This window comes from Eumetopias jubatus, unplaced genomic scaffold (genome assembly GCF_037043125.1).
Source record: "Eumetopias jubatus isolate StellerSeaLion01/CBP00866 unplaced genomic scaffold, mEumJub1_p1.0 scaffold_2, whole genome shotgun sequence".
Taxonomy (NCBI): Eukaryota; Metazoa; Chordata; class Mammalia; order Carnivora; family Otariidae; genus Eumetopias; species Eumetopias jubatus.
In genome coordinates, this window is record NW_028274808.1 from 135,426,994 (window position 1) to 135,443,015 (window position 16,022).

Below are 16,022 nucleotides of genomic sequence, written 5' to 3' on the forward strand. Positions count from 1 at the left end.
GTCGTGCGCCAGAGATAGAAATGCTCGGTCACAGGCCAGGTGAGCACGGAGTGCGGCCAGAGACTGGGGAGACGGGAGTTACTGACTGCTTTTCTCTGGGGGGCGCACTGAGGAGTGGGGCCCTGAGTTCTCATTTCCTCTGGGGTGGAGATTGGGAGGCCGCCATTTTCAATCTCGTCCTCCAAAGCTGTACCGAGAGCTTGCAGGGAACAAAAGCTGCCAAGAGCAAACCTGAGCAGATTCCTTAGCCCAGACCGGCAAGGGTGGGGCAATTCTGCTTCCGGCAAAGACATTTGGGAACCATAGCGACAGGTCCCTCCCCAAGAAGATCAGCAAGAACAGCCAGCCAAGACCAAGTTTACCGATCAATGAGAACGCCTAGGGGAATACTGCACATAGAATTCATGTTTTTTTTTTACCATGATTCTTTAGTCTTTAAAAGTTAATTTTTTTTGAATTTTTCTTTTTCCCTTTTCAACCAAAATCTTATCAATCCCTTTTTTAAAAAAACATTTTTATTTTTCATTTTTAGAGTCATATTCTATCCCTTCATTTTAGTTACCCTTATATTTGGCATATACATATATATATATATGTATATATATATATATAAGTTCTCTCTTTAAAATTTTGAGATACAGTTTCTTCTAACAGATCAAAATATACCCTAAATCACTAGTGTATGGCTTTGTTCTAGTCTCCTGCCTGATCACATTCTCTCCCTTTTTTTTCTTTTTTTTTAAATCCTCTTCTTTTTCAAACAACTTCTTATCAATTCCTTTTATAAAATCTTTTATAATTTTCATCTTTACAGTCATATTCCATCCCTTCCTCGTAGTAACCCTTATTTTTGTACATATATAAGTTTTCTTTCTTTAAAATTTTGGGAGGCACTTTCTTCGACCAAACTACACCCAAAATCTAGTGTGTGGCACTGATCTATGCACCGGCCTGATCATATTTGATCATACTCTGGGTTTTTTTTTGTTGTTGTTGTTCTGTTTCTGTTTGTTTTTATCTTTTTTTTTCTTTTTTCTTTCTTTCCCTTTCTTTTCCCCCAGTTTCAGGTCTTTTCTGATTTGTTTAGAGTATATTTTCTGGGGACGTTGTTACCCTGTTAGCATTTTGTTCTCTCATTCATCTAGTCTCCTCTGGACAAAATGACAAGATGGAAAAAATCACCTCAACAAAAAGAACAAGAGGCAGTACCAACTGCCAGGGACCTACTCAGTATGGACATTAGTACGATGTTGGAACTAGAGTTCAGAATGATGATTTTAAAGATACTAGCTGGGCTTGAAAAAAGCATGGAGGTTATTAGAGAAACCCATTCTGGAGAAATAAAAGAACTAAAATCTAACCAAGTTGAAATCAAAAAGGCTATTAATGAGGTGCAATCAAAAATGAGGGCTCCAACTGCAAGGATAAATGAGGCAGAAGAGAGAATTAGCGATATAGGAGACCAAATGATGGAAAATAAAGAAGCTGAGAAAAAGAAAAAACAACTACTGGATCACGAGGGCAGAATTCGAGAGATAAGCGATATCGTAAGACGAAACAACATTAGAATACTTGGGATCCCAGAAGAAGAGGAAAGAGAGAGGGGGGCAGAAGGTATATTGGAGCAAATTATAGCAGAGAACGTCCCTAATGTGGGGAAGGAAACAGGCATCAAAATCCAGGAGACATAGAGAACCCCCCCTCAAAATAAATAAAAATAGGTCAACACCCCAACATCTAATAGTAAAACTTACGAGCCTCAGAGACAAAGAGAAAATTCTGAAAGCAGCTCGGGACAAGAGATCTGTAACCTACAATGGTAGAAACATTAGATTGGCAACAGACCTATCCACAGAGACCTGGCAGGCCAGAAAGGACTGGCACGATATATTCAGAGCACTAAATGAGAAAAATATGCAGCCAAGAACACTATATCCAGCTCGGCTGTCATTGGAAATAGAAGGAGAGATAAAAAGCTTCCAGGACAAACAAAAACTAAAGGAATTTGCAAACATGAAACCAGCCCTACAAGAAATATCGAAAGGGGTCCTCTAAGCAAAGAGAGAGCCTAAAAGCAGCATAGACCAGAAAGGAACACAGACAATATACAGTAACAGTCACCTTACAGGCAACACAATGGCACTAAATTCATATCTTTCAATAGTTACCCTGAATGTAAATGGGCTAAATGGCCCAATCAAAAGACACAGGCTCTCAGATTGGATAAAAAAACAAGACCCATTGATATGCTGTCTGCAAGAGACTCATTTTAGACCCAAAGACACCCTCAGATTGAAAGTGAAGGGGTGGAAAATCATTTACCATGCTAATGGACACCAAAAGAAAGCTGGGGTAGCAATCCTTATATCAGACAAATTAGATTTTAAACCAAAGACCATAATAAGAGATGAGGAAGGACACTATATCCTACTTAAAGGGTCTATCCAACAAGAAGATCTAACAATTGTAAATATCTACGCCCCTAATATGGGAGCAGCCAACTATATAAGGCAATTAATAACAAAAGAAAAGAAACACATCAACAACAATACAATAATAGTGGGGGACTTTAACATTCCCCTCACTGAAATGGACAGATCATCTAAGCAAAAGATCAACAAGGAGATAAAGACTTTAAATGACACACTGGACCAAATGGACTTCACAGACATATTCAGAACATTCCATCCCAAAGCAACGGAATACACATTCTTCTCTAGTGCCCATGGAAAATTCTCCAGAACAGATCATATCCTAGGTCACAAATCAGGTCTCAACTGGTACCAAAAGGTTGGGATCATTCCCTGCATATTTTCAGACCACAATGCTTTGAAACTAGAACTCAATCACAAGAGGAAAGTCAGAAAGAACTCAAATACATGGAGGCTAAAGAGCATCCTACTAAAGAATGAATGGGTCAACCAGGAAATTAAAGAAGAATTAAAAAAATTCATGGAAACCAATGAAAATGAAAACACAACTGTTCAAAATCTTTGGGATGCAGCAAAGGCAGTCCTGAGAGGAAAGTATATAGCAATACAAGCCTTTCTCAAGAAACAAGAAAGTTCTCAAATACACAACCTAACCCTACAGCTAAAGGAGCTGGAGAGAGAACAGCAAATAAAGCCTAAACCCAGCAGGAGAAGAGAAAGAATAAAGATCAGAGCAGAAATCAATGAAATAGAAACCAAAAGAATATTAGAACAGATCAACGAAAGAAGGAGCTGGTTCTTTGAAAGAATTAATAAGATTGATAAACCCCTGGCCAGACTTATCAAAAAGGGAAATGACCCAAATTAACAAAATCATGAAAGAAAGAGGAGAGATCACAACCAACACCAAAGAAATACAAACAATTATAAGAACATATTATAAGCAACTACATGCCAGCAAATTAGATAGTCTGGAAGAAATGGATACATTCCTAGAGACGTATAAACAACCAAAACTGAACCAGGAAGAAATAGAAAACCTGAACAGACCCATAACCACTAAAGAAAATGAAGCAGTCATCAAAAATCTCCCAACAAACAAAAGCCCAGGGCCAGATGGCTTCCCAGGGGAATTCTACCAAACATTTAAAGAAGAATTAATATCTATTCTTCTGAAACTGTTCCAAAAAATAGAAATGGAAGGAAAACTTCCAAACTCATTTTATGAGGCCACCATTACCTTGATCCCCAAACCAAAGACCCCATCAAAAAGGAGAATTACAGACTAATATCCTTGATGAACACAGATGCAAAAATTCTCACCAAAATACTAGCCAATAGGATCCAACAGCACATTAAAAGGATTATTCACCACGACCAAGTGGGATTTATCCCTAGGCTGCAAAGTTGGTTCAACATCCACAAATCAATGTGATACAATGCATTTATAAAAGAAATAACAAGAATCATATGATCCTCTCAATAGATGCAGAAAAAGTATTTGAGAAAGTACAGCATCCTTTCTTGATTAAAACTCTTCAGAGTGTAGGGATAGAGGGTACATACCTCAATATCATAAAAGCCATCTATGAAAAACCCACAGTGAATATCATTCTCAATGGGGAAAAACTGAGAGCTTTCCCCCTAAGGTCAGGAATGCAACAGGGATGTCCACTATCACCACTGCTATTCAACATAGTACTAGAAGTCCTAGCCACAGCAATCAGACAACAAAAAGAAATAAAAGGCATCCAAATTGGCAAAGAAGAAGTCAAAATCTCACTGTTTGCAGATGATATGATACTTTATGTGGAAAACCCAAAAGACTCCACCCCAAAACTGCTAGAACTCATACAAGAATTCAGTCAAGTGGCAGGATATAAAATCAAGGCACAGAAATCAGTGGCATTCCTATCCACCAACAACAAGACAGAAGACAGAGAAATTAGGGAGTCAACCCCATTTACAATTGCACCCAAAACCATGAGATACCTAGGAATAAATCTAACCAAAGAGGCAAAGAATCTGTACTCAGAACACTATGAAATACTCATGAAAGAAATTGAGAAAGACACAAAGAAATGGAAAAACATTCCATGCTCATGGATTGGAAGAACAAATATTGTGAAGATGTCAATGCTACCTAGAGCGATCTACATATTCAATGCAATCCCCATCAAAATACCACCAACTTTTTTCAAAGAAATGGAACAAATAATCCTAAAATTTGTATGGAACCAGAAAAGACCTCGAATAGCCAGAGGAATGTTTAAAGAGAAAAGCAAAGCTGGCGGCATCACAATTCCAGACTTCAAGCTCTATTACAAAGTTGTCATCATCAAGACAGTATGATACTGGCACAAAAACAGACACATAGATCAATGGAACAGACTAGAGAGCCCAGAAATGGACCCTCAACTCTATGGTCAACTAATCTTCAACAAAGCAGGAAAGAATGTCCAATGGAAAAAAAGAGAGCCTCTTCAACAAATGGTGTTGGGAAAATTGGACAACCACATGCAGAAGAATGAAACTGGACCATTTCCTTACACCACACACAAAAATAGACTCAAAATGCTTGAAAGACCTAAATGTGAGACAGGAGTCCATCAACATCCTAAAGGAGAACACAGGCAGCAACCTCTTTGACCTCAGCCGCAGCAACTTCTTTCTAGAAACATTGCCAAAGGCAAGGGAAGCAAGGGCAAAAATGAACTACTGGAACTTCATCAAGATAAAAAGCTTTTGCACAGCAAAAGAAACAGTCCACAAAACCAAAAGAGAACCGACAGAATGGGAGAAGATATTTGCAAATGACATATCAGATAAAGGGCTAGTATCCAAAATCTATGAAGAACTTCTTAAACTCAACACCCAAAGAACAAATGATCCAATCAAGAAATGGGCAGAAGACATGAACAGACATTTTTCCAAACAAGACATCCAAATGGCCAACAGACACATGAAAAAGTGCTCAACATCGTGCAGCATCAGGGAAATCCAAATCAAAACCTCAATGAGGGTGCCTGGGTGGCTCAGTTGGTTAAGCGACTGCCTTCCGCTCAGGTCATGATCCTGGAGTCCCAGGATTGAGTCCCCCGTCGGGCTCCCTGCTCAGCGGGGAGTCTACTTCTCCCTCTGACCCTCCCCCCTCTCATGTACTCTCTTTCTCTCTCATTCTCGCTCTCTCAAATAAATAAATAAAATCTTTAAAAAAAACAAAAACAAACCTCAATGCGATATCACCTCACACCAGTCAGAATGGCTAAAATTAACAAGTCAGGAAACAACAGATGTTGGCGGGGATGCAGAGAAAGGGGAAACCTCCTACACTGTTGGTGGGAATGCAAGCTGGTGCAGCCACTCTGGAAAACAGTGTGGAGGTTCTTCAAAAAGTTGAAAATAGAGCTACCATATGATCCAGCAATTGCACTACTGGGTATTTACCCCAAAGATACAAATGTAGGGATCCGAAGGGGTACATGCACCCCGATGTTTATAGCAGCAATGTCCACAATAGCCAAACTGTGGAAAGAGCCAAGATGTCCATCAACAGATGAATGGATAAAGAAGATTTGGGATAGATAGATAGATAGATAAGATATACACAATGGAATATTGTGCAGCCATCAAAAAGAATGAAATCTTGCCATTTGCAACGATGTGGATGGAACTGGAGGGTATTATGCTGAGCGAAATGAGTCAATCAGAGAAAGCCATGTATCATATGATCTCACTGATAAGAGGAATTCTTAATTTCAGGAAACAAACTGAGGGTTGCTGGAGTGGTGGGGGGTGGGAGGGATGGGGTGGCTGGGTGATAGACATTGGGGAGGGTATGTGCTATGGTGAGTGTTGTGAATTGTGCAAGACTGTTGAATCACGGACCTGTACCTCTGAAACAAATAATACAATATATGTTAAAAAAAAAAAGAAGAAGAAGAAGATAGCAGGAGGGGAAGAATGAAGGTGGGGAAATCGGAGGGGGAACCGAACCATGAGAGACGATGGACTCTGAAAAACAAACTGAGGGTTCTAGAGGGGAGGGGGGTGGGGGGATGGGTTAGCCTGGTGATGGGTATAAAGGAGAGCACGTATTGAATGGAGCCCTGGGTGTTATACGCAAACAATGAATCATGGGACACTACATCAAAAACTAATGATATAATGTATGGTAATTAACATTACATAATAAAAAAAAGAGAGACAGAGAAACCAGGAAAAAAAAAAGACTGTCTTGCTTTCCGTGAGTCCCTCGGTCCGTTTTCTTTCTTTCCTTCATTTCCCCTTTGAAAAACAAGTTCTCACCATATATAGGAAAGTGTGATGGCAAATCAAATACAGACTATGAATATGAAGTAAGCCAAATTTTAGTAAGTGTATCGAGGCCATAGATTTGCTGCAATATGTAGGGATCAAATATTCTTCTTGTGGACACATCTAAGAAAAGTGACAATCCTATTTATGGCTGAGTGGAAGGGAACATTTCACCTGCTGTCTGGCAGCTGTCCAACCAGTGTAGTTCCTATAACCAACAAACTGATCCCAATGAAAGCCAAGGTGACCCTGAAAGAGAAAAGAAAAGGTAATGCAAAAGTTAATCGCACAGTAAGGGGAAAAGGGAAATAACCTAAAAGTTCGTAAATAAGTTTTATTCTATCTACAATATGGAATATGGTGCTGCCATTAAAAGAATTGGGTAAATCTATAGATTCTGACATGGAAGAATGGTCCTGGGTACATTTTGAGAGAAAAAAAAAAAGCAAAATAAATTTCAAAATAACATGTAGAGTGTGATACCATTTTCGAAATAATAGCATATAACTAGTTTATAGATGCACAGAGAAGGCCTGGAAATTTATTCACAAAACTATCAAACTCAATCTATGTAATCATCCAAGGGTTAAACAGGCTAGTGAAAAGAATAAATTAAAACACTTGCCCTTTTGCTTTTCTGAATTATTTTAATATTTTTAAATATACTCATATTAACTTCTTGTATATATAAGAAAAAAGGTTTATGTTGTATGAAGAACTCATGTCAGGTTGAAAGTAATTATCTTATTTTGTCCAGGATACACTGGTGGGCATAGTATGATTGTAACTATCTTCCAAAGGTCTAAAAATAACTTGTTTTCCTGTGGTTTTTTAATGACAGGGGGAGGTACGATTCAAATTTTTCTCAAAGGAATTTAAAATTTAGAGCAAATAGCAAGAAAGGCTCTTTCATAATAAGAACACCAAATTATAGCACCATGCAGAAACCCTTTAATGCAAATCTGTTGTCCCTTTGTAGGTCCATGGTAACTCAGAAGTTAGTAACAAGTTGACTGACAATACCTCTAATTCCACAGACACTTTCCATTTTTGAAAGTGTCGAATCACTTCAAAAAGAAAATATTTTCAGAAATGTACGTAGAATTACACAAAAAGATGAAATTGAAATTTAAAATCTTTCAAAATAAATGGGGCTTCCTTATAAACACATTGTTAAGGTGTTAAGCCTCATTACAGTCTTAAAACACAACAAAAACCTTGTTAAAGTCTTGGTTTAAGACCATGTGACAGAGCAATCTGAAGGCCAGATTCAGTTTTCTTTCCATGCAATATTTTCATGCTAACCACAGAACAATAACTAAATCACTGTTTAAATCTCATCCACTAATTATGCAAAAGTTTTAAAACATTTTCCTACCTTGTCTTAATGAGAATCATTTGTTCCGAACACACTAAATCAGAAGGGGTTACATTTGAACATGTTCAACAATGGGATCAAAACTATTGGAAGTTTTTATTTGCTAGATTAACAGGCCAGAAACTTCTGGTTTCCAGTTTAAGTGAGCCAACCTGAGAGCTCTCATAGATGTCACAAGTTTTCAGCCACAGTCTGTTTTTTTTAGGAGTTTTACTGAGATAAAATTTACCTATCATACAATTTACCCATTTAAAGTAGGCAATGGTTTGGGGCATATTCACCGAGTTGTACAACCATCAACATAATCAATTTTAGCACGATCTGCTTTTTGAGTGTTCACTTTGTAGCAATGGCTCATCTTATAAAGCATTTACGGAGCAATTCTTTCACACTAAAGAGGATGGACTGAGAGTAGGAGTCTTAATTCTTCTATTGCCTTCTTCTTGGGTGCTTACATTACTGGATTTTCCTACATCTGTGGTTTCTTTGCAAGAATCTACTATGTTACTTCTTTAGTTTGTGAGCGTTACGAGCACTAGTTTAATCTAAGTAGATAAAAGAATCATAACACCATTTGCTGGCACCCACAACAGGTGAAAGCTAACCGACAAACGAGAGCATCTCAAATACTCGGTCTTGCAAAAATCCTCACTCTTCCCTCAGGTGGCCTTGGATACAGTGCCTGACTCATGGGCCAAGTGCAGATGTAAGAGCTAATCTATATAGTCAACTTTACTGAAGTTGCATTTTTTTTAAGAATAAAAACAGAATAAATGGAAGCTCTAATTATAAATAGCCTAGAAATGTCTAATAAATAAAAGCTCAAATATTTCCTTCATGCATATCGATGGACAGTCTTGCGCACGTTCAGAGTACATGAACTGCCCCCCCCCCCCCAGTTGGGGAACACTGACTTAAGGTTCAAGCAAAAGTATATGTGAAACCCTGAATTTCATTTTGTTATCACAGCTAAAATGATTCCCAAAAGACATACCATGCCCTGACTAGCAAACTGGCAACATGGGCAAAAAAACCAAAAAACCAAAAAAACACACACAGAAAGAGCTTAGAAATATGCCTTTGCCTATACTTAAGCAATCTCTTCACTTGTAATAAACCTAAATGAGGCAAGTATAGGCCCCCCTGGGGATGGTCAAATGGTTTCAAGTCATGTGCCAATTTGAGGTGGCTAATTCAATTGCCTGGACAGTTCTATTGAGAGGGTGCCAAGGCTATGTCCAGGGAAGTGAAGCAAGACCATCAACAGCAATATTGTGACTGGTATACATGCCTCCTACCTGCCATCACCATGCTGGACACACCTTGGCCACCAGTGCTCCACCCCACTGCCCAGCGTCACCTCTGCTACTCTTATGTTCCCCATGGTGGCTCCAGTAAACTGCACTTGAAAGTACCTCCTCATCAGGCGGCATTCCAACTCAGAACCAGAAGGGGACACAGATGGCGAACTTTTTTTTTTCAATTAACGTATAATGTATTATTTGTTTCAGGGGTACAGGTCTGTGATTCATCAGTCTTACACAATTCACAGCGCTCACCATAGCACATACCCTCCCCAGTGTCCATTACCCAGCCACCCCATCCCTCCCACCCCCCCTCCACTCCAGTAACCCTGTTTGTTTCCTGAGATTAAGAGTCTCTTATGGTTTGTCTCCCTCTCTGGTTTCATCTTGTTTCATTTTTCCGTCCCTTCCCCTATGATCCTCTGTCTTGTTTCTCAAATTCCTGGTATCAGTGAGATCATATGATAATTGTCTTTCTCTGACTGACTTATTTCGCTTAGCATAATACCCTCTAGTTCAACCACGTCGTTGCAAATGGCAAGATTTCATTCTTTTTGATGGCTGCATAATATTCCATTGTAGATATATACCACAGCTTCTTTATCCATTCTTCTGTTGATGGACATCTAGGCTCTTTCCATTGTTTGGCTATTGTGGACATTGCTACTACAAACATTGGGGTGCAGGTGCCCCTTCGGATCACAACATTTGTATCTTTGGGGTAAACACCCAGTAGTGCAATTGCTTGGTCGTCGGGTAGCTCTATTTTCAACTTTTTGAGGAACCTCCATACTGTTTTCCAGAGTGGCGAACTTTTAATAAGAAAAGTGAACCATGATGGAACTAGGAGGGACAAATTCTGTCTTCCAGATGGCTCTCTCTCGGGTGGTAACCATTCTCAGTAATTTTTTTCTCTCCTGTGCAACTGTGAACTGCTACAGACCAGCAGGGAAAGGCAGTTACAGTTTGGTTGACACTCTGGTGAAGGCAAAACCGTAAATCCTTTCTTTTTTCCAACTTCCCTTTTCCATCTATCCACAAATGATTTATGACTGAAAGAACAACATGGATCCAGACTGACATATATTCCATTCTGAATACACAACTTCACTAGGGGTAAAAAATGTGAAAGGAGAATAGATACTTGATATGTTGGTATGGAGGTCACAAGGGGTAGTGTTTTGCAGGTAGGAAGGGGCAAAATTAGTGCCATAATACTCTCGTGAGACCATTACATACATGATTTAAAAAGAAAGCTGAACCAAGGATACCATCAATTACTGGGCAGGAGACATACCTCAGGGGTAGTAGGACACAGTAGCGTACTAGGACGCCCAGCACCCACACCATGGTGAGTCGCAGACTGATGTACTGGAAATTTATATTGGTCCTTGTGAGGAGATTCCATGACACAAGCTCCTCTGAGGAGAACCTCTGGGTCACTTCATCTTCCACAATGGCTTCCAAGCCCTTCTTGGAGAAATAAAACACGTCAGACAGCTCAAAGTCCCTTCCTCGCAGACCAGAGAGCCCTTTTTCCATGGGTGATTCATCTCTTTGGATAATACCTTAAAAGAAAGCATCAGGACATGAGAAAATGCCATAGGACACAAGAACTGACCAATGGGGCAACTTTGTGCAGAAGATGGTTCAACAAATTTAATGGGTAACGTGAAGCAGATTTCAAAAATAAAAGACAAGCAACTGCAGTGGGAAAGAGGTGGAATCAGTCTACATAAAATGACCTCTACCCAATGACTTTAATGCATTACAAAGAAATTTGGTCCTCAATAACCCTTTTCTTGTTGCATTGCCTCCTTACACACCATTAGGGAAAGAAGTTACAGAACAAACTCTCTGCAAGTATAGATCTAGACTGCGTAAAAACAAAACCTTCTGTTTTCCCCTGATAAAAACCATAAAGCCAAAAGTAAGCAAAATGGCAAAAGGTATTTACCACAAATGGCAAAAGGCTGATTTTTTTTAATATGTAAAAATGATTTAATAAGAAAATCAGTCTCAAGGTCATGAACTGAATTCATAGAAACATTAATAGTTAATAGACCAAAACCTCTTACTAGCAATCAAAGAAATGTGAATTAGACAAAGATTGGCCTATTTACATCATCAAATCAGCCACATTTTTGTTTAATGATAAAGTTCAATGACATAAATAAGTATTTTCACATTCAATTTGTGTGAACGTGGAACTAGTAGCAAGTTTCTCAAAATCCCTTTGGCATGAAGAGGCTAAAAATCGGTTTGTTGATGATTCAATAATTCCAATTTTAGTAATCTATCATAAGAAAATCATCAGAAATGTAGGTAAGAATGTTCACTGTAGCATTTTCCATTATGATCGATCCAGACAAGATACAATGCATCTAATAAATACTGTAGTTAATAAATACCTTAATGTTAAGTGAAAAAAGGCAGGATCTAAAACTATAGTTTAACTTTATTAAATAGATATACATAGAAAAAATGTCAAGAGGCCACATTAAGTGGTCATCTGGGAAATACGATTAGATTTTCCTCTTTACGCTGTTATTGTCCTTCCCATAAAGAAAATAATTCAAAGAATTTTAAATAGCATAAATTTTGTAAATTGAAAAAAATGATCACTGCCACCCAGTTCTGACTACTAAAAAGAATCACAGATGAGAAGATCTTTAAACAAAGAGTGGTTATATACACAATGACATACTATCCAATCCTCCCTCTGGGGCATGTCGCAAAGGAATTTACTTCCTCAATTAGAAAAGGCTTTCCTTTTGAGATGGAGAGTAAGATATTAAATTCCCTGAAAGAAGATCCCCTTTGATTTTCTCACTTTCCAGTTTACTAGGAAATCAGCTGTGAGTGGCAGTGCTGTATTACCTATCCCCTGGAGAACATGTATGTGCATCCATAGAAGGAGAGGTAATAATACATTTTGGTTTTTTTTTTGAAGGAATAGCAGCATAATGCCCTGGAGTAGAAAGTAAAGAGGACCTGGAGTCCAAAATCAGGTTCTGTTTAGGACAGCCACCAGCTCTAAGATTATGCATAAGAGATAAAGTCACCTAACTTGGTGTCCTCCTTTATAAAATAGGAGGTGGGAAAATTTTTAGTTTATTTACAGGGCTCAAGTTTCATGATTTTACTTTTGGGTTCTGGGGGTAGTTTTTGTTTGTTGTTACCAACATGAATATCTAATACCTTATCATCTTAAGAATTAGAGCAATAAAATAAGCTCTTGAATGATTAGATTATCTTTTTCTGTCATCAAGTCTAAGTGGTTTAACCTTTCCTCACCCTCTCTGAAAAGGATTTGATTCCTATTAGAGGATGAACCAAGACAGTGTCACTACTGAATTACCCTCTTGCTCTGTGGACAGCTGTAATACCTCAGAGCAGGTTACTCAATCCAATTACTGGCCAATATTCAGCAGCGCAAGAGTTTCGTTATTTAGCAATATATAGGGTTTTGTGGTTTTTTGGTTTTTTAAGTCTAGAAGGGGAGGGAAGAACAAATTATTCGGCAAATCTCAGAATGAAACACACTGGAGACAGCAGACAGCCCTTCTAAAAATAACCTTTTCCAGAGGGGCGAGAGATAAGAATGCAAGTTCAAGTTGCCTCATTTTTTAACTAGGCCAGGAGAGAAGAGATCTGTAAACAGGGGCCAGCCCCCAGCCCCTGCCCACTTGATGTGTAATATTCTCTCTGCCCCCTGACCTACTTAATTCTGTGTAACTCAAATAAAATAGGATTCAATTTTATATTTTTGTTAAGCCTCTTTCAAAGGTATGTGGGTAACTTCAATGCCTCTAATTGACGAAGGATTAATTTCCAGAATATAATAAGACATACAAAAAAAAGTAAAAAAATATTTATAGGGCAAACCATTCATAAAAAGAGTAAGCCCCCCCCCTTAATGACTACACATTTTAAAAAGATGTTCAACTTCACTATCAGCAGAGAAACACAAACAAAAACAACAATGAGGGGGCGCCTGGGTGGCTCAGTCGTTAAGCGGCTGCCTTCGGCTCAGGTCATGATCCCAGGGTCCTGGGATCGAGCCCTGCATCAAGCCCCGCTTCGGGCTCCCTGCTCCACGGGAAGCCTGCTTCTCCCTCTCCCACTCCCCCTGCTTGTGTTCCCTCTCCCGCTGTCTCTCTGTCAAATAAATAAATAAAATCTTTAAAAAAAAAAATGAGATACTATTTCATACCCATAAAGACTGACAGAAATTTTAAATTGAGTCATATCAAGTGTTGGTGAAAATTTGGCCAATTGTAATGTAATTAGTATAACCATACTGGAAAACAGTTTGGTACCATCTAGTAAATGTAAAGATATTCATAGCCAGTGACCCAGCAATTCTACTTCCACGTATAGCTCAGGAAGATTTTTGTTCAATAATTTCAAATATACAGAAAAGTTGCAACGAGAGTTCACTTTACCCATGTATAAAATGATACTTTTTTTCTGAACCATTTGAGAATAAATCACAGATCGTGCGCTTTGCCCCTAAATATTTCAGCACTTATTTCCTCAAGACACGAGGTTTTACTTATTTAATCACAATGAAATTGTCAAAATCAGGAAAGTGGACATTACTGCAAAACTAGCATTGATTGTACAGACCTTATTCAAATTTTGACAATGGTCCCAGTAATATCCTTTGTATCATTTTTTTCCGGCCCAGGGTTCAACCAAGGATCTTACATTATACTTATATGTCATCTCTGAAGTCTCCTAATCATCGGAAAAAGTTCCTCAGCTTTTCTTTGTTTTTTTAAGACACTGACATTTTAAACCAATAATATGTTGTGTGTTAATTAACTGAATTTAAATAATAAAAAAGACATTGCCATTTTTTAAGAGTACAAACCATTTATTTTGTAAAATGTCTCTTTGGGTTAATCTGATGTCTCCTCATGATGAGATGCAGGTTGCACACTTTGGGCAGGAGTACTATATAAATGATGTGTCCTTCTCAGTACATCACATTGGGAACATGTGATCTGTTTGTCTCATGACTGATGACATTTAACTTTGATCACTTGGTTTGAGGTAGTTAGTTATTACTAGGTTTCTCCACTGTAAAGTTACTATTTTTCTCTTTTTGATTAGTAAGTGGAGAATTATTACCTATAAGTATCTATAAAAGAGAGATACTTTGAGACTACGGAAATATCCTGCTCCTCAAATTTTCACCCAGTGGTATTAGCAGCTTTGATGCTTCTTGCCTGAATAAATTGGTGCTATGTGCTTTTTTTTTAAGACTTTTTTTATGTTATGTTAGTCACCATACAGTACATCATTAGTTTTTGATGTAGTGTTCCATGATTCATTGTTTGCATATAACACCCAGTGCTCCATGCAATACGTGCCCTCCTTAAAAAGATTTTATTTCCTCTTTTGAGAGACAGAGAGCACAGGAGCAGGTGGGGAGGGGCCGAGAGAGAGGAAGAAGCAGCTCCCCACTGAGCAGAGAGATCCCAGGACCCTGAGATCATGACCTGGGCAGAAGCCAGATGATTGACCCACTGAGCCCCCCAGGCGCCTCACTATTTGTCTTTTAAAATGGTATTTTCTCCATTCCACCTTAAAAAAGAGCTTTTCTGTTATACTCTAAAAATTCTTATATAATTGTGCAAAAGTAGACATTGCTTACAATAGCAATCTAAAGGTACAATAGATAAATGGGTGTATAGCAATATATACAAATATCAAATTATTATGTTGTACACTTAAAACTAATATGTTGTAATTATACCTCCATAAAAATAAATAAAAAACCAAAAGGAAGCTCATATAAAAAAGGAGATGGACACATACACTGTATACTACACAAGAGCTAAAAGAAATTAACTGGAACATTTACCAACTTAGGTAATTTGCAAACGTCAGCATGAACAAACAACTCGGGATGATTGATACGTGGAACGTGATGTTTTTATAGAGCCTGGCTAATGCAAAACAATAAATATTATGTGTTGTTTAAGGATACATACAAGTATAGGGAGAGTATGAAAATATGCACAAAAATAATAAACATGAAAAGCAGAGTAGTAGTTTCAGGGGTTGACAGGGTAATGGAATCAGGGAGCGATACACAGAAGATTTTAATTGTTTTTATAAAGTTTTATTTATTAAACTAAGTAGTGGCTACACATGTGTTATAACAAGAACAAAAAAGGTTACGTGGAACTGACAACTGTTCCTAAAATGAAAATCTGTATTGTCAGAGAGCTGGTACCAGCTTAGAAGCTCTTTCATAAGGCACACAAAATCTGAAAACGGGTATTATTATAAAATTCGATGTCAAAAGAAGCACTACTGAATACATAATATTACTTCCTTCCCTAATTATATTGACTACTGAGGGTCAGACTTACTGATTCAACTTACCCTAGGCATACCTTCTGAGAGAAAAAAAATATTTAATTCTGTCAACATAGAGGGAACACTCACTGTGTATGAGGCATCAAAGTACCGTTAGAAAGAAAAAGAGGCAATATTTCTTTTGGCATCAAGAAATGTTCGTAAGTAGACTAGAAGTCCTCAAAATATAGATATAAATACAGATCAGATTTAACT

The 16,022-nt window shown here is 38.1% G+C and overlaps 1 protein-coding gene across 3 annotated transcripts in view; it reads right to left on the reverse strand.

Moving 5' to 3' along the window:
* The window catches only part of GPAT3 (glycerol-3-phosphate acyltransferase 3), a 66,191-nt gene that overhangs the window by 16,985 nt on the left and 33,184 nt on the right, over window positions 1-16,022 (reverse strand). For all 3 annotated transcript variants that reach the window (XM_088021124.1, XM_028124214.2, XM_028124213.2), the window contains 2 exons: window positions 10,729-10,999; window positions 6,924-6,998 (listed from right to left, as the gene is read on the reverse strand). In XM_088021124.1, coding sequence (XP_087877250.1) covers window positions 6,924-6,998; window positions 10,729-10,999 — 346 coding nt within the window. The remainder of the gene's footprint in view (window positions 1-6,923; window positions 6,999-10,728; window positions 11,000-16,022) is intronic.